Source organism: Acipenser ruthenus, chromosome 9 (genome assembly GCF_902713425.1).
Source record: "Acipenser ruthenus chromosome 9, fAciRut3.2 maternal haplotype, whole genome shotgun sequence".
NCBI classification, from domain to species: Eukaryota; Metazoa; Chordata; class Actinopteri; order Acipenseriformes; family Acipenseridae; genus Acipenser; species Acipenser ruthenus.
In genome coordinates this window covers 35148993-35172375 of record NC_081197.1, presented here as the reverse complement: position 1 = coordinate 35172375, position 23383 = coordinate 35148993, and the positions used below count along the sequence as shown (strand labels likewise).

Below are 23383 nucleotides of genomic sequence, written 5' to 3'. Positions count from 1 at the left end.
ATCAGCTAGCTTGTGTCAATGATTTAAAGAAGCAGAGACAAATGTGAGCAACCTCAATGGTTAAAATAATATTTCATGACATACAGTACTGGACACATTCTGCTAGATACTCTCCATTTTATTTGTATTAGTTTTGCATGCAAAGAAAGATTGCATGGAATTTTGACAATGTATACTACAACATATTCATCCATTACTGCAAGAAATTTGTTGTAATTTGCATGTTAATGAAACAGATGAAAGTGACTCTGGTTACTATGGCACATTTTGTGTTGTGGTATAACATTAACTTGATTCATCAGATAACATGCATGGGTGTTGAACACAAACACTGTTTCTCAAAAGCCACAGATGCTACATATATAGAGATCATTCTTTTTTTTAATTATTTGTTTTTCTCATACATCAGTAGTCCTTTTAAGAGTTATCAAAAAAATAACAAGAAATCGGATGAGAGAAAGAGTGAACCAGCCAGCCCAGACAGCTGCTTTGGTTCAGCTGCTTCCCCAAAGTACCCAGAAAAAGTCAGAGGTGAGTGCTACACAAGCAGTATGGACTAATGGAGCATTTTCATAGACAACTGCTATTTCTGTAGAGATGGATAACTTGAACTTCTTGGAAATGTACCATTTAAGAACTTGCTCTGGACCTACTGTATAGATATTTCTACCTATTCCTTATTGTTACAAAAAAATTCTGCAGTACAAAGCATGCGGAAAATCAGCCTAAATGAATGGGTTATTTTTGTTAGCTTGATTTTGAACTCGCTTCAGTGTATTTCAATGCTTGTACCTTTTTGTGGCCTGCTAGACTTGCTCTCTCTCTGCTGCGATGTTTCTAGTGTACTTGTTCTTCATTCTCTTCCTTCTTCCAATTTGATTTTTTAATGTCTTTTTTTCTTTTTGCTCTCTTTCGCTGTGTCCTGTAATTTCCTCCTTCAAGATGAAGCCACAACTAGCCCTACCTCAGAGCGCTCTGCAGTGTCTAAAAAACGTTTTACTTTGCAGGGCTTCAGTAACCTTAAGAATCAGAAAGGTAAACTTGGCAATAGAACTGAACTCTAGCTTCCTCTACTATTTGTACATTTATACCCAATGGGTTAACCGCATTGCAACAAATAATTGAAGTAAAAGACACATAGTTTAACATAAGATGTTTAGTATAGGGGTACCAGAGTGGCTCACATGGTAAAAGCACATCCACGTGGTGTGCAGGGTGAGTCATACGGTGCAGGTTTGAGTCCTAGCTGTGTGAAGTCGGCAGTCTTCGCTGGGGATTGCAAAGGGAGAGTCGCATTGTCTCTGGTGCTCCTGTGGGTTAGGGAGACAAAACCATCAGGGACGACTGCTCCTCATCATGCTAGAGCAAACCCTGCTGGCCAGGTGCCAAGTCAACTCAGAACGGACACCAGCAGGGCTGGCCTTTGCACTCCCAGGCTGGTAGCTTGCTTACATCTGTTCTTGAGTTCCTGGGTGTGAAAGAGGAAGCTGTCTAAGTCGTGGGATCGGAGGACGCCCACTGAACCTTCAGTTCTCCTGAGTTGTGTGGGGAATTGCTGCAGAGGACATTAGAAATTGGGGGGAAAAATCAGGGGGGGGGAATAATTGGGCACACTAAAATAAAAAAATAAAATTAAGTTTAGTGAAATTTACTTTTCTGTACACTATTTATTGCAGGGATAAAGCTACAATAGTCAAATGTTGTATATTTAAATTGCTTTTATACTGCTTTGGGCTGTTTTCAATAAAGTAGGTACTAATGTGCCCTCCATTCCTTAACAGAATCTCCACCTCCCACAGTTAAAAGTCGAACGTTACCAATCGCACTTCTTTCAAGACCAGGTATTCTTAGAGTGCTAGTTTAGACTGTAATTATATTTATTGCATGGGACTGTGTGAAGTGTTAACCTGTACTTGTTTTACAATAAACTGTTACCCCTGGTCTTATGATTTATGCCTACCCTATCCTCAGTATTTTTGACCGTTTTTTGTTGTAGTGCATAGTATTTATTTTATTTTGTACATATCCCAACCCACAATGTGTTATTCGTTAATTTAGGATTATGCAATCCGTTTGAACTAGGCTGTCTCTGTGTTTTTTGTGTGTGGTTTGAAGGAAGTTCCTGGCTTGCTTTCTGTGCCCTTCAGTTCCCTCTTTCTTGTTCTGTCTCTCTTCCTATAATGTTTCTACAGGATCTCCTACTAGCCCTGACAATAAAGCAAAACGACATGAGATCAAGAGCGATCCAGCGCCGTTTGGCTTTAGAGGTAGTATATCCAAAGCAGTGTAAAATCACTACTGGACTAATCGAATTTCACATTGTACAAATTCTAGTGTTTTTTCATATACCTGTAACTGTTTTCCCAATAGAAGAGAGGATGATTTTCATCAATTATTGCTGTCTTGTGGATGAACCAAAATACCAATTTAGTATAACATACCGTAACATTATTATAAATCCTCATGTACATCATGCACTAGTTTGAAAGTGACCAAAAAGAATCATTATAGTGGTAGGGATGTATTTATATGTCTGGGGTATTCAGAAGCCCTCAATATAGAATGTTACCTGCTGAAAGAGGAACATTGTTAATCTTGATATCCGACTCGATTTTTATATCAAGCAGTCAGTCTGTCATGATCAATAACGTCCTAAAGAATTGAGTTGCTGTACTTTGAGTTTGAAAGCATTCATGATGCGAGTACATTTTATTTTGAGAAAGCATTATCAATATATATATCACTTGAAGATATCGAGGAGGTCTTGAATGGCTTCGGTTTGGCTCTGAGTCGGTCTGTTTTCGCAGGGTAAAGGCATGATCCGCTGGCTTCACCTCTTTCTCAGATGAGTGGCCAGGCTGCCCCAAAGTGTTATGTTGAGTCCTTGATTAAGGCCAGACAAACCCACGTTTTCCTGTGTTTGTTGCTAAACTGGTAATGCTGTTCGTCAGGAAAGCTTGTTTTCACTTTAGTTAAGGCCCCTCAAGAGAAGTCTGACCCATGATTTTCCCACAGATGTGAGTCCACATACAACAATGACACGAGTAAAATGGCTCAGTACCTCTAGTCTGTTACAAGCAAAAAGGACAGGTAAACTACCTGAGTTGTGTGGGTGACAGTGGCTTTTAATTGAGCTTTAAACACCTTCCTAAAAAAACAATACACAAAATAATAAATTAATGAAACAAATGACTGCATGTTTCCAATGAGATACCTAAACCAATATGTTTGATTTACCTTTTTGCTGTGGTTTTGGTCTTTTTTTTTTTTTTTTTTTTTTTTTTTGGATAAAATTCAAAATCAACATATAAATCCTTGAAATAATACTTTTTTATTTAAGGTACATTTTATTTATTTTGAATTTCGTTAAGCTGATGATGCTCCTTCAGGGTGCTAGTAAAAGCTCTCACTGGGGTGTGTGGAGGGATGAGGCACTTTTATAAATGATTAGATCAGGTTCAGTTATTTACTAAAGTGTGTGTTGTCCGGTGTAATTCAACATACAGTTTTTACTTCTCAGAGTTATTATATTGTAAATAGCTGGTTTATGTTTAAACTGTGTGCAGTGATGATTAGCAATGTAATTTATCATTTAATTTCAGAGTGGCTTTCATGATTGAATCTTTTAACTAGAAATATTTAAATGCTGCCTGGTATTTTAAGTTTGGCTCAGTCTGACAGTGTGGTTTATTGCGTGATCATGCTTACTTGCTATATATTTTGAACTGGGCACCTTCTTTTACCAGTTTGGGGTAAAGCATCCCAGTCTTTCGATGCATCTGAAGAAAATGATGGTTATTCCAGTGCAGAAGATCCGCTCAATTCCTCGGACGCAGAGGAGGAGGCGACAGGTAAAAAACTGGTATGTAAAAATGTATTGACCGTGTACACCTGGAACCCTTGGACTTCTGCTGTAGAAATGTGTTTTTGTTGTTGTATTTTCACTTTACACAAGCTTTTAATTTGCTTTTAGAGTCCTGGTAAATATACAGTAGTAGCAGAGTACGACAAAGGAAACACAGATGACCTGACGGTGAAAAGTGGAGAAATGGTCCAGCTGATTCGGGAAGGAGAAGATGGGCAATGGTACTTACTGCAGTGATGCACATTTGCTTACTGACGTGGACTGGGTTTGCTGTGAATATAATTATTTTTTTTAATTTTATTTTGTTTTAATTTAGTCGTCACCAATTTTTTACCCCGGTTTTCTCCCCAATTTAGCGTGCCCAATCATTATCTGTATCCTCGGCCCACCGCTCGCAAACCCCCCGCCGACTCGGGAAACGGCGGTTGGAGCACGCGTCCTCCGAAACGTGCTCCTGCCAAGCCGTCATTTTGTTACCAGACCTATAGTGCCGGAGGACAACACAGAACTGGCAGCTCCACTGCAGAACCACAGGCGCCCTATCGGCCACAGGGGTCGCTGATGCACGGTGAGCCGTGGATTCCCCTGCCGACCTAAGCCCTCCCTACCCGGGCAGCGCTCGGCCAATTGTGCACTGCCCCCTAGGAACTCCCGGTCACGGTCGGCTGTGACATAGACTGGATTCGAACCTGCGATCTCCAGGCTATAGGGCACATCCTGCGCTCCGCGTGGAGTGCCTTTACTGGATGCGCCACTCGGGAGCCCCCCTGCTGTGAATATTCAATATTATAATTAGAGGTTGGATTAAATACTCGGGCATCAGGTATTTCAAGTACTCAAACCCAGTGCAAGTCATTCCTCTCCACTACATACATAAGCTCCCAAACATTGCCACAATCCTTATTGTAAATGTGGTTTTTTTTGTATCTTTTGAAGTATTACTAAATTGTAAACTTTTTGGGCTTCTCTGCAAAGGAGAATCCGCCCCTAACCAATACATCATCAGCAAGCACATAAAAGCTCTGTGAGTTATTCTTTCGTGTCGCTTCTTTTTGTTTTCGGCTGCTCAGTCAAGCGCTGAGAGGCCTAAACGGGAGTTGACCGCTTAGAGCCTAGAGGAAGGGCTGCCCTCAGCCACGGTTTCCCTGAGGTTCCCCCTAAAAAAAAAAAAAAAAAGAAATGTGAGTAGGTGGTTTTTCCTTACCTGAGTGCTGAGCGGTTCGTATTTAGTTCTGATGGGTGAGTGGTCGGGTTGGAGAGGCTGGGCTCTCTCCCCCAGCACAGTCATGCTGGGGGACGGGCTTTGTCTCAACTGCTCATTTTCATTAATCACCATCATTCATTCATTGCCATTCATTCATAGTGGATTCTCCGTACTGATGCTGTTTTTGAAACATTAAATGTCACACTAAATGTAATTTAAGAACAACCTGGTTGTGTGTTTTTTTTTTTTTTTTTTTTTTTTTTTAAAATTGGTCTCCTGCAGTTGTGGTTGGTTTACATGCCTGCAATATTAGATTGACAGAGTGATGATGAAACGTCTACCTGCCCCTTTGTCCTTCTTTCTGATTCAGCCATTAGTTGGAAGTAATTGCCAAACCCCTTCCTCTTTTAAAGAATCTCTCACATGAAGGTGTTACTTGTCAACTGCTCAGAGTGATTTTAGTTCACATTTATCAATTTAAGGTATTTGTCATTTTTCTAGTGATTTTTTTATATTCCTTTTAATATCATGAAATACTGATGTTCTGTTTGTTTTGGCAGGTATGTTAAGAACCTCAATACCAGCAAAGAGGGATGGGTTTCTGCTACAAACCTACTGACAATGATAGGGGACTCAAAATCTTCACTTTCTTTGTGTAGCTCAGGTTAGTCTACAAGTTAGGCCTTTTTTAAGTGAGTGAGGTTACATATAATCATTTTCTATGTTGTTTTGGGTGGAAATACATGGTGGATTAAAATTGTTGAAAATCAGTGACTGCAACTGCATGTTTCAAATGATGCCTTTACTTGCAGAACAGGAGCTCTTTATAAAGTAAGCACTGGGAGCATAGTGCTAAGTTGTGATGGTTTGGTGATGTGGACTAATGTCCACCAGGTGGTACTTAGAGACCACAAGTCTCCTTTTATTGTGACCCAAGGCAGATTCAAACTAAGAGCTATAGAAGTGAGCTGGTCTGCTGATCCCCCTAGCACCCCCCCCCCCCCCCCCCCCCCCCTGCGCTCCTTGTAAATGTATTAATTGCTGTTTCGTTTAAATTTGTTTATTTTTTTTTCCCCCAGAATCAGGCACTGGTTCCAGTAACCTGAGCACATCATCCAGCTGCAGTGAGAGTTGTACAGCCAGTAACACCAGCATCTCTAACATCAAGGGCTAAGGACCGGCCTCATCTGTCGAACTTGGTGCGGATTCTCTGTGTAGACCAGAACATTGGCAGTTGCTTTGACAGCCTATTAACCTTCAGACTGAAGGAATTAACACTGGCTTCTGTCATATGTGTGAGCCAGTGCAACCTGCCCGCACTTAAGTGCTAACTACTCTAAAGCAAACCATAGGTTTTCTCCTGGAGCAATGCGATAACCAACATTGTGTATTTTTGTTTGTTTGTTTGTGTTATTTTTTTTAATAAGGAACAGATTTCAAATAATGACAAGATACCTATTTTCCCCCAAAACTGCTTGAAAAAAAAGAAAAAAAACTTGAAGGATGCAAGAAGCTAAATATTTTCTGCAAGACACAAGCTCTTCTAAAAACATTAATTTTGTTGTGTAAATGCAGTATCGCATGTATATATCCAGTTTTTTGTTTGAGTACATTGAAATACTAACGGAACAGGTCTACACTCCTCTCAAGCCATTCCAGTTTGGTCCTCTGGCACACTGTATACTGTTAACAACTGCAGCAGTAAAAGGGTATCCCTAGCCTCTGCTTTGAAAGCTTTTTGATTGCAAAGAGGATTTGAATACTTAGTAATGCTAAAAGAAACCTTTGACAAACATTTCAGACATTGAGAGAGATGTCTAGTGTTTAAGTAAGAATTTCATTATTTTAGTATTGATGAATATACAACAGTTGGGTTTTTTACACAACCTAATTAGCCATTTTTATGGTTCTCTTGCCTTTTTTAAAAAAACCTTCTAAACAGCCACGGTTTTACAAAGTGAGTGTTTGATACAGACTTGCTTTCTTTTGCTGTGGTGTACACTGCAGTTGTATACTGTACTTGACATTGCTTCCTCGTTTTATTTTTAAAGGCGGTTTTGTCAAGGGACTGTTTTCTTGCTGCTTTTTCTTTAACGTTTTGAAGCAGATGTCGTCTCATTTATTAAAATGCATTGTGTATAAAGGGGAAAAAAAAAGATTAAAACTTGTTCAAGGGTTTAAAGGAAATCTGCCATCAGATACTATCTTGGTTATACGTTGTACATTGCTTGTTATCCATCTATCTGTATGTAATGCAAGGTCACATCTTTCATACAGCTGCCTTTTCTCAGCCACACTTGCACAAAAGGGATGCCACAAATGTGTTTTAGCATTATCAGGAAATTAACACAATCATAGATCTGTTGCAGCATGCAATTTCTAAAGCTTTCCTAAAACGAAGAACAAAATATATATTGGTGGGGTGGGGAGGGGGTGTCTTGCCCAGAAAAGCCATTTTTATATTTTAATTATTGCCATTCTAGTGTTGGTAAACTCCAAGTAATGGCAAAATACAGCACCTTAATAATGTGGCATTCTCAACCGTGCTGTTTGTAGGAGATGAAATAGTGTCCTGTTGAAATTGACTAAATTGGATAAGTGAATCCCAAATGCAACTGCCCAAAGGACTTTTAAATGATTTGCACAAGTGATGTTTAATTCTTAACCTTCAGAGTTCTATATGACAATAATCTTGTAAATGCATGTTTCTGACGCAAGTTAATAATTCTGCAAGTCTGATTTTGTAGTGTAATGGACTGTTACCTGCTTAAGGTTTCAGATTCGTGAAAATGTTTTGGATTGAGGTTTCTGTTTGTTGCTTTTGTATAGTTCTTGTATAAATACACTCAAAGCTGCAATATCCCTGCAATCCATTACTTTTACACTACAAAACATATTTGTGGGTGTCTAATGTATTCTTGTATAGTTCAGCCTTCTGTACATTGCTTTTTCAGAAACATTGACAAACCCAATTTGACAGTCAAAAGGTCATTTTTATCTGTAGGAATCCAAGCTCACATTTAATAAATGCTTGCATCTACAATAGAGTACTGTACTCTGTAAGCCAACAGACATTGAAAAGGACACTTCTCAAATTTGTCTACTAGACATTTTCTTTTACACGGACAACAAGATAGCAACCTTATTAAACATTCAAGTATTTTATTACCTGCAGGGGACACCATTAATTTATTTCAACAAACAGGAAATGACCCATTTACAATCAAAAGTCCTGTAATGTGATGTATTTTTAGGGTTTATTTCCTTTGATTTGCACTTGCAAGGTCATTATGTTTTCATTGCACTTTATGCAGCACATTGCAGCAAATTTCTTTTTGTTTTTGTTTTTTTTCTTTGATAAATGAATTTAATATATATATATATATATATATATATATATATATATATAATATATATATATATATATATATATATATATATAATGTCAAGTCTTTAATTGTATGGATGTATAACTTGATTAAATTCCAGTAATATGTGCTGGACTTTGCAACCAATGCTTTGTGGTGGTTCTGTTATTCTTTCTGATGCATATATATATATATAACGTGAACTTGCATATATATATATACAGTAAACTAGATAAAGTGGGATTTTGTTTTGAGGAACATTTCTGATAAATCAAACAATTTACTTCAACACTATAAAACTAGCAATAACATCTGTGAATAATAATTGAACTGCTCTTTCATGCAGCTTAGTTGCTTATTGCTAATTTAGTATAATTCAAATTGAGCTAATTATTACTGTCAAAAACTATTCTGGAAAACCTGATTTACCCACAAAAACATTTCCTAATTTTCAGAAAATTGTACTTGGTTTGTAATTAGAAGCTTTATAATGCCCCAGGGGTGTGCATAAGCCCGTACTCAGACTCATAATTGTCTTTTGGAAGTACTTATCGGTAATAAATCCATTTATTTAACGTGTTGATTGCTAAACAAGAAAATATGTCCTTCCTTCACCTTTACAACCGAGTACCAATCAATGGCATTGCATTCCACATTTGAGGGGTTTTTTTCTCATTTTTATTTATTTATTGTTGTTTTAAGCCGATTTTTGAAAGAATATTTAATATATTATGGGCAGCAGTGTGGAATAGTGGTTAGGGTTCTGGACTCTTGACCGGAGGGTCGTGGGTTCAATCCCCGATGGGGACACTGCTGCTGTACCCTTGAGCAAGGTACTTTACCTAGATTGCTCCAGTAAAAACCCAACTGTATAAATAGGTAATTGTATGTAAAAAATAATGTGATATCTTGTAACAATTGTAAGTCGCCTTGGATAAGGGCGTCTGCTAAGAAATAAATAATAATAATAATAATATTTTCCTCTCATCCGGGACGCTGACATTTTTACAAGTGTACTAAGGTGGTAAACTGACTTAATTTCAAAGCAGCCTATTTAGTTACCTGCACATACTGTTTACCATGAACGATTAACATACTACATGTTATAGTACAAAAATTGTGCATATTTTTAATGTTTGCTGAAACATATTCCCTTTTTTTAAAGTAAGTTAGGACAGCAGTTGAATCACCACAAGGTTACCTTTAATTCATCCTCGCGGTGTGGACAGTAGTCTGGACTAAAACATGAAGGGCCATATACAAGAAGTTAGCAGTTTCTGAACCCTTAAGCATTGCTTAAAATAAAAATGGTATCCTACACTTTGCTAGCTATCTGTCTGGGTTTAATAGCAATGACCCTGTAGGTCTGGAAACTAATTGGGTTTGGAACAAATGCCTGGCCATTGGCTAGTTCACTTAAACCATTTTCATGTCCAAATAAATTGTTTAAACTAGTATTTTTAATTCAATTACCAATACTTGTGTTTTTTTGTTTGTTTTCCCCATGAGAAATAAAGCACCACAATAGGGAAACATTGTGACTTTACTTCTTGTATAGGGCAGATCCACCCTCTTAAATGCATTAAAGTCTCTTAAAATAAATGAGAAACCACAAATATGATGTGGATAATGTTTACAGTACATCTAGAAAACAAACTAATGTAGGTTTTTGCAGCCTGATTTTCAAATGTTTCTGGATAATTGACACACCCCTTGAAGTAATAATGACGCAAGACTCAAAACTACTACAAGCACCTAGCTTTATTTGCTTTAAGAGGACAATATTACAAGTTATAAACATTAGTAGTCTGCAAACCTCAAATTAAACCATTTGAAAAATAAAATATTAAAGGCATGTATTTTTAGGACCAGGTAGTGCAGGCATTTTCAGTATATAAATGTACAACAGAGCTGACTTCAAGGCTGCACCTAACAGCACTGCTTATGTACATACAATTACCCCCAGGGCTGGGGACCATGCTTGGTCAGGTGTCTGGGTTATTCAGGAAACATTTCTTTAGCTCCCTTGACCCCATCTTGCAGTCCCCAATTTGCAACCATTGTACTAGGGTGCAAGTGTAAAAGACTTGTATTACATAGAAATATATCCCGTTTTTAAAAAAAAGTTTCTGTAGCCCTGCTGTAGGTAAAATCCTATCCTTTTTATCTAAATTTTTTTTTGTTTGTTTTATATATTCCCAACTTCATTTCAGTCGACTGAAAAATGAACTTGCTCTCCTCTATCTCTGTTTTGTATCATTCCTCCCTGCTACCCTATCACAGAAAATGATTTACTACAACGTAGTTTAATTTTGCTTCAGTTTAAAGATTGTATCTCTTCCACTGATTTTTAAACGGTGATAAGCTGCAACTTTGACCTAAATACATGTTTTTTTTTCTTATCATAAAATGAAGGAAAGGTTCACATTTTTTCTGATTTCCATTGTAAAAGGCAGAGGCATCTAGCAATTTAACCATTAAGCTTTTAACCTTTAACTTGCACTTGAGTCAGAATCGTAACAGCAATGCACAACTCACAGACACATTCCAACATATATTCAACACATAATCTAACCTGTCACAGTTCAGATACCATGTGTTGTATGAAAGCACACTATAGTTTCCAGTGTGTACAACTTTCAGGACACATCATATAACCTGCTAGCCAACCATCTTGGAGGTTGTTCCTAATGGTATTTATTTATTTATTTATTTATTAAATTTTGCTCACTGGGATCGCCTCATGAAATGCAAAATCTTGTTTCCTGAAGGTCCTTGAAGATCATATGTACAGTTTACAATTGGCAGCAGTGTGGAGTAGTGGTTAGGGCTCTGGACTCTTGACCGGAGGGTCGTGGGTTCAATCCCAGGTGGGGGACTGCTGCTGTGCCCTTGAGCAAGGTACTTTACCTAGATTGCTCCAGTAAAAACCCAACTGTATAAATGGGGAATTGTATGTAAAAATAATGCGATATCTTGTAACAATTGTAAGTCGCCCTGGATAAGGATGTCTGCTAAGAAATAAATAATAATACAATGTCAAAGCTAAACTGTATGTACCCCAGGCCAGTACCGTGTGCACATTTCTACAAGATGCACCTGTGGTATTTTGTTTGCATGGATAGTTGTAACCAGGTTGGTTTTTCATACTCAGTACAGTAACTATTTTGTGTAAACCAAGATCCTCTACTGTCTGATTGCTGTCCACCAACTGCAAGGCTAAGGAGCTACTGTACAGGCCTGGATTATCTGCATGCATATTGTCACATAAATAGTTTTACACTTTAAGCAGTTTAAAGATTTGAATCTCTCTCAAAGATATCAAAAATGATATACTGCTGTTTGAGCTAAATGTGGAAAATATATTTTCTTATCGGGGGAGGGGGGTGAAAGCAGGATTATCGTATTTGATTTCCTTTGAAATGGGCAGAGCAAGCATTTTTAACCACTAAATGTGTCATGGCTGGCTTTGATAATATGTTTTTTTTTTTTATTTTGTAACAGCAATGCCACCTCATTTATTCAAAGACATTTTCAAAACCGAATCTAATTTTAAGCACTGTGTACTAAAGCACACTGTAATTTCTGGTCGGGCAGGGTTCTAAATTGAGTGTTAGGTAGTAATTAACATATTAACTTTTTTTTTAGTATTTTAGTAAAGCCTGCAGCTTTTATAGTGGTGACCGAGGGATTAACTAGCTAATAATTCTATTATCCCTCAGTCACATTTTGCACTTTTTTTTTTTTTTTTTTAATTCAATACTTACTAGCTGACAGTCACGCAGGGAGGGACCAACAGTAGTTGATTTTAATTTGAGCCCTGGTGGACTTTTCTCATGAACAGAACAGAACAGTACAGTACTTTTATATGTTTGCCCTTGAACAGAATACACTACATTTTAAAAAGAAAATTGTGAATAAGAAACACGTAACATGAATAGACAACCAGAAGAGTCAGCTTAACCACGGCCTTAAAATAGCTCACAGATCAAGTATTAGATTGACTGGATCTTCTTGCATGACATAACCCTGACCCCACTAACCCCAACTCTAATCCTAACCCTTTTCTGATACAATTGTGTACTTGCATATATTGTGCAAAAAGATGTACACATTAAGTACATTGTAACTATGCATAATAACATTGGAATTATGTGTGTACACATGTATTTGCTATGTAAATACGTAGTTTATTAGAGACACTTATTGTAAAGTGTTACCAGTAATTGTATTTGTATTTGCAATTCTTTTCAAAATGGAGGTACATGAGTGAATCCACCATGCTGTTCATTGATTTATTTTCACTAACAACTCTGAAGTAAAGTTGTTCCCTTTGTTCGGGTGAACAGTGTGCTCCCAGACAAATGCTGCTGAATTTATCCCTGGACTGCAGCTTACAGTATCTGGATATGTGACAAGAGACACCGTCTTCATGAAATATTAGTGTCTTTGTCCAGGATCCAATATGATTCTTATCCCTTTTGTCAATAGTTTTTGTGTTATTCAATGGGCTTAGCCAATGATGGATAAATGTTTTCCAATAAATATACTACAGGATGCAATAGGCCTGTAAACATTAAATATCCATATTCTCTGCTCACCCTAAATGTACATTATATACAAGATTCACACTATTTTCAACAACCCCTGTGTGCTGCATCAAAAGATGTCATGATTTGCTTCTATAATGAAATGCTTCATATTTTAAATCCATAACTTTCAGTTCGATGCAATGAGGGTGCACTGTAATTATTCACCTTCAAAATTAAAACAGCAAAAATGTGTTTTGTGTGTGTATAAATTTCCATTACATGTAAATCTTAATAACCAGTAGCCTAACCTATATTTTGTGTATGACAGTGCTGATAAGTCACTTCCTCTGAAAATGAGTGTATAAATTCAAGGGGGAAGCTGCACATTTCAATGCATCATCCTTCTCTTCTAAAATGAGGCTGTCACTTCTTGCAGGTGACCCCATTCTTGCGATATGTGTCTTGTTCCATGGCTGTGAGTATTCTGTTGTGTTGTAATATCAAACTACTGCAAAAAGACAACATAAAATCAAGTTCAATTTTCATTCTGTATAAAGTGGTAGGTTTTACTGTATCAAGTCTGGCATTTCAGACTGTGTCTGTCTCTTTGTTATGTGTAAAATTCTCCAGGTTTTAGATTTTTTTTTTAAATTTATAATTATTAATGTATTTGCATTATAAGGAAACCCTAAGTTGGGAGGAAATGGGGGTAAAATAACAAAACAAAAAAATCTTTGAGATTGTGAGGAAAGTGAAAGAAATTGTAACCAAAAGTGATTTAGAATACACAGTAGAGTATATTGCTGTGGTGCAAAACGCACCATACATATTTTATTAGGTTTTACTTTATTCATTCATGGGCGGCACAGTGGCGCGGTGGTCAGCGATGCTGCCTCACAGCTCCAGGGTCCTGCGTTCGATTCTGGCCTCAGGGGTCTGTCTGTATGGAGTTTGCATGTTCTCACCGTGTTCGCATGGGTTTTCTCCAGGTACTCCGGTTTCCTCCCACAGTCCAAAGACATGCTGGCTAGGTGGATTGGCCTCTCTAAAATTGCCCCTTAGTTGCCCTGTGATGGACTGGCGTCCCATCCAGGGTGTAGTCCTGCCTTGCGCCCTGTGTCTGCCGGGTTAGGCTCCGGCTCACCGCGACCCTCTATAGGATTAAGTGGTTACAGATAATGGATGGATGGATTTATTCATTAATGAAGCATTTTGGTTGAGAAATGAAGTCATTCATTTTAATCATGTGTTGTCAATAGGTACCTGCATGAAAATAATTGGAGGAAAAGAAGCTGGATTGAAACCCTACATGGTGGCTTTATATTTGTACAATGCAGATCAGCAGATACACCTGTGTGGGGGGACACTGATAGAACGGGACTGGGTTCTAACAGCAGCTCACTGTGATCAGGGGTATGTTCAATGCTTAACTGATTTATTTGTGTTCATTTTTACAGGCCAAATTATTATATTTGTGTCAGTTCACTATATTATTCAGTAGCGCAACACTTATGTGGTATCTACTTAAATGGGACGCATAGTTAGTTGAGTATGAACTTTATTTACATTACGGGTGTATACTGTATAGGTATCTTTACTGCAGTTAACAGTAAACTGTATATCTCTGTAGCTGCTGTGGAACACTGCACCTTTAAATTGAATCCTTAAATTCTCTGAACCAAGTGGGAAAATGCATATTAATCATGATCAGGGGTGAAAAGAATTTCATATATATGTATGTATGTGTGTGTGTATATATATATATATATATATATATATATATATATATATATATATATATAATATATAATATATATATGTGTGTGTGTGTGTGTGTGTGTGTGTGGATATTATTAATTAGTCATTTAGCATGCGCTTTTATCCAAAGCGACCTACAGAGACTAGGGGTGAACTATGCATCACAACTGCTGCTGCAGAGTCCCTTACAATATGACCTTGGTTTTACGTCTCATCCGAAGGGCATATATATATATATATATACACCCACACATACACAGTCAGCACTCACATATCCGACCCTATAAAATTTTTACTTAAGTGACAGTTAAACGAGTGTGACGCATATCTGATTATTTCATTTTGGCCCGTTCCAACCCTTGTACATTTTTCAATACAATATCAAAAATACATAGCTGAAAGGACTGTGTTTTAAAATAAGTAGGCTTCCATTTAGATGTACTGTATTGGTTTTGTTGGTACAGTACTATATTTTCAACAGAATAAGTATTTTAATTCAGAATGATATGATTCAGAAAATTCCCCTTGCCTAGAGACGACACGTTAACGGCAATACAGCACATACTTTTAAATCCGGTACATATTGTAGCAGTATGTAAAATTTCCCATTAAGAAACTAACAGCAAAATGAAATATAAATGTTATCCATGGACAGAACTGCTTAAAACGTAAAATACAATGCAATTTAGCAAAACCAGAAAAAAAAAAAAAAGTTTCCAGAATTAAAACAGTATCCACAGTCAGTGTTCAAAATTGCAGAATATAGTGCTCGATAAGGACCTAGTGTCCGAAATTATGAAGAATTAGATTGCTTTTCAGACATTTACTGGTTAATCTTATGATTTACCGAAGCACATTGGTAAATGGACGTATATCATCAAAGAATGTATTTATTTCTACATATAAATTGGCAATTAAAATAATCATTAACGTTGATGAATATATTTATTTCTGTATACAAATATTCCATTAACAAAATAATCATTTAATGGGCTTACATTAATGCACAATTGAGCAATTTAACATGGTACTGAACAATACTGCAATCCACTTATGTAGAACAACCAACATTGTGGTACATTTGCGTATAAAACAATACACAATGGTGCTGAAGGATGTACTCCAGATATGTAGTAGTTAGATGAAAAATAACATTCTGTTAAATGCAAATTAAATCATTTAGGACCTAGGTTTTTCTTTATTATTATTATTTATTTCTTAGCAGACGCCCTTATCCAGGGCGACTTACAATTGTTACAAGATATCACATTATACAGATATCACATTATTTTTACATACAATTACCCATTTATACAGTTAGGTTTTTACTGGAGCAATCTAGGTAAAGTACCTTGCTCAAGGGTACAACAGCAGTGTCCCCCACTGGGGATTGAACCCACAACCCTCCGGTCAAGAGTCCAGAGCCCTAACCACTACTCCACACTGCTGCCCTCAACAGAACATCACCCTTTGGTTATGACACAAAATGCGACAAATACAGGCACTGAATAGATGTTACGTTCTTTTTGCAGCACACGCACACACATATATATAAACAATATTGTAATAATTTTTTATTAATGGATTTTTAAACTGAAGTCTGACCAAAAACCTGTTGTTTTACAGTGGAATAATAAAGGCTTATCTTGGAACTAAGCGTATAGGTCAAAGCAACATGAAGGCCACAGAGGTGGTTCAGAAAATTCAGCATGAAAACTACAATAGAACTCACAGCAATGACATCATGCTTCTTAAGGTATGAATATGTGATATTGTGGTAAAGTGAAAGAAATGGTAACCAAAAGTGATTTAGAATACACAGTGCAGTATATGGCCGTGGTGAACAATCAATCAATCTTTATTTTATATAGCGCCTTTCATAGTGGACCACCATCACAAAGCGCTTTACTAGATGCAGTTACAACAAGAAAATCCATAATACTTTAAATACAGAGAAATGCATAATACATGATATACAGTAAAAAAAAATGTATAAAATAATACAGTGAACAATACATAATACATTAAGTACAGTGGAAATTGCATAATACATGAAATAGTACATTAAATACAGTGGAAAGTGCATAACAACACACTGCTGGTATTTTATTAGGTTTTACTTTATTCTTTTTAACCAGGATAATTACTAAAAGTCTGATTTCCAGGGAAGTCTCCAAAAGGTTCAACACCTAGTTTAAAATTCTGAAAACAAAAACTAACATTACATCTGGATGGAGTGCAACATGAATTGAGTTATTGAAAAAATAGCAATTCCAATTTCAAATGTACAGAGCTATCTATACGTCTTCAAAGCTTGTTCCTAAAGAGGTGTAGGCAACAAAATCATTCTAAAAACCTTCATGATGTAGGTCTCAAACGTCTAGTTTTGAAATAAACATGTGCAACATGTATTTTATTTGAAAGCAGGATATAATTCTGCACTTGGTAAAAGAAATGTGTTTGCAAATCATGCTTTCAGTTAGTCATTACAATAGCTTCTTTCATTAACCAACCAGTTTTCAATCAGAGAGTGATGACCCAGAAAAGTGCAAGTCCAACAAATATCCTGTGAATAAGGCATAGAGGCTGACAATTGTCTTGAACCTAAAGTAATATCATGTTTCATGTGATTCATTCAAGATGACACATTTGAGACATATGTAGCTAATGAAAGTGCAAAACAGGTACCATTTCTGAAATACTTCCCTTATGGAAGTTTCCCATAGCAAAAGCATATGTGAGCATTGTAAAACCCAGAGAGGTATGGTAAAGCATATTTAAAAAAAAAAACAGGAAAACTGCAAAATGACTGTAGTGAACTTTTATAAGGGTTTAAACATAACAATGGGTTTAGAGCAGAGCTGCCCAACATTATTGGTTAAAAGAGCCACACCAATGACAAAGAGAGTTCTAAGGGAGCTCCATCTGTGGCTCAAGAGCCCTGTTTAGAGAATTGAGCCAAGAGCAAGCCAGGCCTCTTTGTGATGTCTAGCATATTGATTTTTCTGAATATGTTTTATCTTTTAAGCTAAAAAAACCTGCAGTTCTAAATAACAACATACGTTTACTTGGCCTACCGGAAAATAATGACGATGTGAAACCTGGAACACTGTGCAATGTGGCAGGGTGGGGACGGACACTGACCCTCCTTTATTCTCCAACACTTCAAGAGGTGAATGTGACTGTCATTGACAGAGAGACGTGCAACAGCAAGGACTATTATAATCATGATCCAACCATAACTGAGGATCTGCTGTGTGCTTGTAATAAAACAGGCGGGGGAGACGCATGCCAAGTAAGTATAGATAGTAGTTAAAAAGTAATGTACGTGTGCATGTACAGTACCGTCAAATCGAGATTAGGCTGGTGGTTTTAAAGGGTTGCAAAAAAATCATTTTGGCTTCATTATTTCACTCATATGAGCAGCTCATTCCCTTATACCTGACCAGCAACAATAAACAGGGATGACATACAGATGAGTGACATGCAGATACAGCAGGCTCTGTATATCCCAAGATTACACAAGATAATGCCTGTAAAAATGATCTAATGTACTCCAAACTTCTAGGTCTCACATTTCCCTTTGTAAGATGTACACATTATGGTAACATGCATTGTTTTTTTTTTGATAGTATATTTTTCTTTTTAAAGCTGCATAATAGTTGAGGAGTCAAATGAAGGGATGCAGCTGACATTGAAAACACTTCATTCATAGGAAAATCATCAATAGATAACTGAGAAGGCTTCTGGAAGTAGATAGGAAACAGGAGAGTTGTTCCCTGTGCTTCTCAGAACCAAGGAGAAGTTTAGATACAAAGCTGGTCTGAATGCTGTTTTTGTTTTTATTCCAGGGGGATTCTGGCAGTCCTTTAGTATGTGAAGGTATTTTCAGGGGCATAGTTTCTGGTGGAGAGGGCTGTGGCTTAGCAAAGAAACCTGGAATATATGTAAACCTGAATAAGAAATATGTTACATGGATAAAAGAGAAGATCCGTCGTCATAACCACCAGGAAGAGTCTGGAAATCAAGTTTAAAATGTAATGGGGTGTAATGGGTACATGTACAATAACCTGTTTGTCTTGTCATCATTTTACTTCTCTATTAAAAAGTTCTACTCTTTTTAATAATAATTAGAAAACGATTGTTACACTTTCAGCTATAGCATGTCTGCTGTACCTCTTAATGTAGGTTCCAATGGCTGTTCAGTGAAGGCACAATAAGTAGGCAATATTTTGTATTTTGCATTTGTTTTACACTTCCATCTAATAAAGACCTGTATTATCTAAAATGTTATTTAAGTAAACGGAGGCTACTTGTTGATTCACCTTGGTAGTTTCTCTCTCTCTCTCTCGCTCTCTCAATTTCAATTTCAAGTGCTTTATTGGCATGACTGATTTTTTAAAAGTATTGCCAAAGCAATGATGGGTAAATTCCATCTTTATAATGAACATTTAAAACATATGTAAATAAAACAAAAACAACACAGTACTTCAAAGACATCACAACAATAATAAGAAGAATAATGATATACATTTATATATGTATTCTATAACATTTATTTATTTATTTATTTATTTATCTTTTCCTCCCTGTGTGAGGAGCCTCAGTGTCTCTCCCTGTCCCTCAGGCTGTGGCAGGCGCTTGTGTACTGGGCTGCCACTTCTATACAGCTTGTCTGCTCTCCGAGGAGGATAGGGAGTTTTTCTGGGTCTAGCAAGTCTGAGAAATCTATGCAGAGATTTTGTATTTTTGCAAAGAAGGCTTCCCTTATATTCTTATATTTTGTGCACTGCAGTAAAAAGTGTATCTCTGTCTCGACCTGATTGAGCTGACAGTGATCACACAGCCTGTCCTCTTTGGGCAGCCATGTCTGCCTGTGTCGGCCCTTCTCGATGGCCAGGCTGTGCTCACTGAGCCTGTACTTTGTTAAGGTCTGTCTCTGTTTATTGTTTTTCACCCTGGTCAGGTATTCAGCCAGGGTGTAGTGTCTTTTTAGGGCCCGATAGCATTCCAGTTTGCTTTGTGTTTTATTGTGTGTGTCCCAATGAATAATTTATTCTTGTTTGTTTTGTGCTATAATTTGGTTTACGCTGATTGTATGTGTTAGAGTGGAGCTGTCCTGAAGCTGGTTGGTGTTAGTGTGTGTTAGTGCAGTGAGCTTCAGGACCAGCTGGCTGAGGGGACTCTTCTCTGGGCTCTGCACTTGGTATTGCAGGGCTTTATGGTGGTAAGAGTTTATGTTACTCTTTTTTTAGATGGAGCCAAAATGTAATTACTCTTTTTTGGATATTAATCAATAGTGGGTATTGGCCTAATTCAGCCCTGCATGTATTGTTGGGAGTTTTCCTTTGTATTTGCAGGATACTTTTGCAAAACTCTGTATGCAGGGCTTCTGTTGGGTGTTTGTCCCATTTTGTAAAATCCTGCTCTGTGAGTGGACCCCACACTTCACTGCCATACAGGGCAATGGGTTGGATGATACTTTCAAAAATTTTTAGCCAAATTTTAATTGGGATCTTTATATAAATTTTTCTCTTAATAGCATAAAATGCCCTGCGTGCTTTTTCTTTTAGTGCATTCACTGCCAGGTTGAAACTCCCTGACGCGCTGATTTCTAGGCCTAGATAGGTGTAGTGTGTGCAGTGTTCCAAAGTGTTTTTGCCCAGGGTGAAGTGGTACTTATTTCCCTGAGATCTGACTTTCTTTTGGAATATCAAGACTCTGGTCTTTTTCATGTTTACTGCCAGGGCCCAGGTCTGACAGTAATGCTCTATCAGTGCCAGGCTCTGCTGAAGACCCTGCTCTGTGGGTGACGGCAGGACCAGGTCATCTGCGTAGAGCAGGAATTTAACTTCAGTGTCATGTAGAGTGAGGCCAGGAGCAGCAGACTGCTCCAACACTGTGACCAGCTCATTGATATAGATGTTGAACAGTGTTGGGCTCAGACTGCAGCCCTGTCTCACTCCCCGCCCTTGTGAGAAAAATTGTGTTCTTTTATTGCCAATCTTAACCCTGCATTTATTTTCTGTATACATAATTTGATGATGTCATATACTTTACTCCCTACACCGCTTTGGATAAGTGTGTAAAATAATCCTTCATGCCAAATTGAGTCAAAAGCTTTTTTAAAGTCTATAAAACAAGCAAATATTTTATTTTTATTTTGGTTTACATGTTTGTCTATTAGGGTGTGTAGGGTGTAAATGTGGTCAGATGTCCGGTGTTTTGGAAGGAAGCCAATCTGACTCTTTTTCTCCTTTAGCTCCTGCTCAGTGATTGGGGAGTCCAGAGGGTTCTGATTGTCTTTAATTGACAATTCCATTTGTTTTAGTTTTTCATAAATATTTTTTGGTCTAATATTTGTCCATTTTGTGGTATTGTTTTGTATAGTTTTAAAAATGTTCTTTCCATGTGTTTCCATTTTGGATAGCCAATTCGTCCAGTTTTGTTTATTCAGTTTGTTCCAATTTTCCCAGAATTGGTTTGAGTTAATGGACTCCTCGATTTCTGTCAGTTGTTTATTGATATGGTTGTTCTTTTTCTTTTTGAGTGTGTGTTTCTAATTATTTAATGTCTCACTGTAACTGAGGCACAGATCTTGGTTGTCTGGTTGTCTGTGTTTTCTATTTGATAATTGTCGAAGTTGTTTTCTTAAATTCTTACAATCTTCGTCAAACCAATTGTCTTCTTTCAATTTTTTTCTGTTTAGTGTTCCTATTTATTTTTAATTTAGATTTTAGAGCTGTCTGATTATATAAATATATATTATTCAGATTATCTACAGCCAGATTTACATCTTGTCTACTGTGTGGGTATGGGGTGACCAGAAAGGTGTCTATTAATGATTGGATTTCTGAGTTTCCAATTGCTTTCTAGTATTCTTCTGCATTGTTTGGAGCCCATCTGTATGAATGACTGAGGTTGTACAGCTTGCTGGGCTGCGTCTGCATGTTGCTGCTTTGAACTGTTCTTTTAAGGAATACAGTGGTTTGACTGTGATCTGACAGAGAGGACTGAGGCCTGACAGTGAATGCACGAATACAGGAGGGGTCTAAGTCAGTAATGGTGTAATCTACTACACTGTTGCCAAGAGCCGAGCTGTAGGTGTATCTTCCTAAAGAGTCCCCTCGGAACCTACCATTGACAATGTACAGGCCCAGGCCTTGACAGAGCTGCAGTATTTTTCTCCCATTTTTATTTGTCTCCCGGTCATAACTGTTTCTGTGGGAGCTGACGGGTGTGCAGTATAGGGGTTTTTGACCAAATATGTGGTTGTCTCCCTGTGTGCTGATACAGTCAGGCAGTGTGCCTGCCCTGGCGTTCAGATCTCCACAGATCACCACATTCCCCTGGGCCTGGAAATGGCATATCTCTGTCTGGAGACTGGAAAAGATTTCCTCATCGAAGTACGGGGATTCTGAGGGGGAATATATATTGCACACAGGTAGATGTCATTCTGATTTGAGACTATATTTTTGCTAATTTTTAACCACATATGTGACTCTGCTTTTTTATGGGCTGAATAGATTTGGTGAGCTCTGCTTTATACCAGATGATAATTCCCCCAGAGTCTCTGCTGTGGCGAATTGTTCTGTGTTTCAGCAAGGGCACTATTATCTCCCTATAGCCTGAGGGACAGTGAGTGGACACGTCTGCCCTGCACCAAGTGTCCTGTAGAATAATCAGATCGATGTTTTGAATACTATTTACAAATTCAGGGGCTGTGCTCTTCAGCCCGAATGCTGAGGAGCTCAGCCCCTGGATGTTCCACATTGTTATGGTTAATGCTTTCATCAATTCTAACTACTATTCTTCCAGAAACCATTCAATTACTTGGAATAAAATAAAATAATTTTTTGAAAAAAAAAAATTATATATATAAACTTGCTATTTACTATTATTATATATTTTCACACTTCTTAACTATTGCAATCACCATACTTTTTTTTTTTTTTTTACATTTTGATGTCAGTTACTTAGCTCATGAGCCGAGTGCAGATGAGGTTGAGGAGGTGGCGTATCTCCACCAGCTCTGTGCTGGCAGTCCCTTTTTCCCGGCTGAGAACCGCAGCGTAGCTGTGCTGGGCCTGCTGGTGGACTTGCTGCTGGGCTGGCTGTACAGGGTGGTGTGCCGGGCCAGTCTTGGGTCTGCTGGGCTGGGCTGGCTGTGTGGGGTGGTGGGCCGGGCCAGTCCTGGTTGCTGGCTCTGGGCTGCGCTGCACTCCATAGCTGGGAGCTCTTCTGTTGCTCTGTGGGGTGCTGGTAGGGTCCCGGCCCAGGGCGACATCCTTTAAGTTCTTCGAGAAGATCGGTACACCCTGCCTGTGGAGGTGTACATGATCATAGAGGTGCTGGGGTCCGAGGGTGGCATGGTGGACCAGGTGAACATTTGGAAGCAGAGTGCACCCACAGGATATCTCTGCATTAATTTTCCCTATTAATTTTGGGTGGATATCCCTTCTTTGTAACAGGGTTGAAATGATGTTTTTTGTGTTCGGGCACTCCTGTGTGGCCCTTTCAGCCACTTTAATTATCAATATGGCCGAAACCTGGACCCGCAGGTAATTGGTTCCGGTATGTCTTATTATGTGGGGCGGGGGGCGGGGGGTCTCGACACGGACAGCTCCCCTGCAGGGCCTTCCCCGGGCACCATATC

General features: G+C 38.0%; 2 protein-coding genes across 10 annotated transcripts in view; both read left to right on the top strand.

Moving 5' to 3' along the window:
• The window catches only part of LOC117405700 (guanine nucleotide exchange factor DBS-like), a 71419-nt gene extending 62965 nt beyond the window's left edge, over window positions 1–8454 (top strand). For 2 of the 9 annotated variants that reach the window (XM_059029903.1, XM_059029905.1), the window contains 6 exons: window positions 413–531; window positions 2193–2267; window positions 3747–3862; window positions 3974–4086; window positions 5630–5733; window positions 6149–8452. In XM_059029903.1, the coding sequence (XP_058885886.1) occupies window positions 413–531; window positions 2193–2267; window positions 3747–3862; window positions 3974–4086; window positions 5630–5733; window positions 6149–6243 (622 nt within the window). In that variant the 3' untranslated portion in view covers window positions 6244–8452. Of the gene's footprint in view, window positions 1–409; window positions 532–942; window positions 1036–1781; window positions 1842–2192; window positions 2268–3015; window positions 3091–3746; window positions 3863–3973; window positions 4087–4221; window positions 4434–5629; window positions 5734–6148 lie in introns of all 9 variants that reach the window. The other 7 variants (XM_059029904.1, XM_059029907.1, XM_059029898.1 and 4 more) reach the window with 6 other exon arrangements.
• A 4915-nt stretch (window positions 8455–13369) lies between these two features.
• On the top strand, window positions 13370–18762 carry LOC117405701 (granzyme K-like). The gene is made up of 5 exons (XM_034008992.2): window positions 13370–13444; window positions 14229–14382; window positions 16354–16483; window positions 17756–18022; window positions 18579–18762. The coding sequence occupies exons 1-5, from the start codon at window positions 13384–13386 to the stop codon at window positions 18759–18761; spliced, it is 795 nt and encodes a 264-aa protein (XP_033864883.1). The 5' UTR covers window positions 13370–13383; the 3' UTR covers window position 18762.
• Window positions 18763–23383: the final 4621 nt, after the last annotated feature.

Coding starts and splice junctions, on each gene's coding strand:
- LOC117405701 (XM_034008992.2), top strand. CDS start 13,384: ATGAGGCTGTCACTTCTTGCAGGTGACCCCATTCTTGCGATATGTGTC. Junction 13,445..14,228: donor ATGTGTCTTGTTCCATGGCT/GTGAGTATTCTG, acceptor TGTTGTCAATAG/GTACCTGCATGAAAATAATT. Junction 16,484..17,755: donor ATGACATCATGCTTCTTAAG/GTATGAATATGT, acceptor TTATCTTTTAAG/CTAAAAAAACCTGCAGTTCT.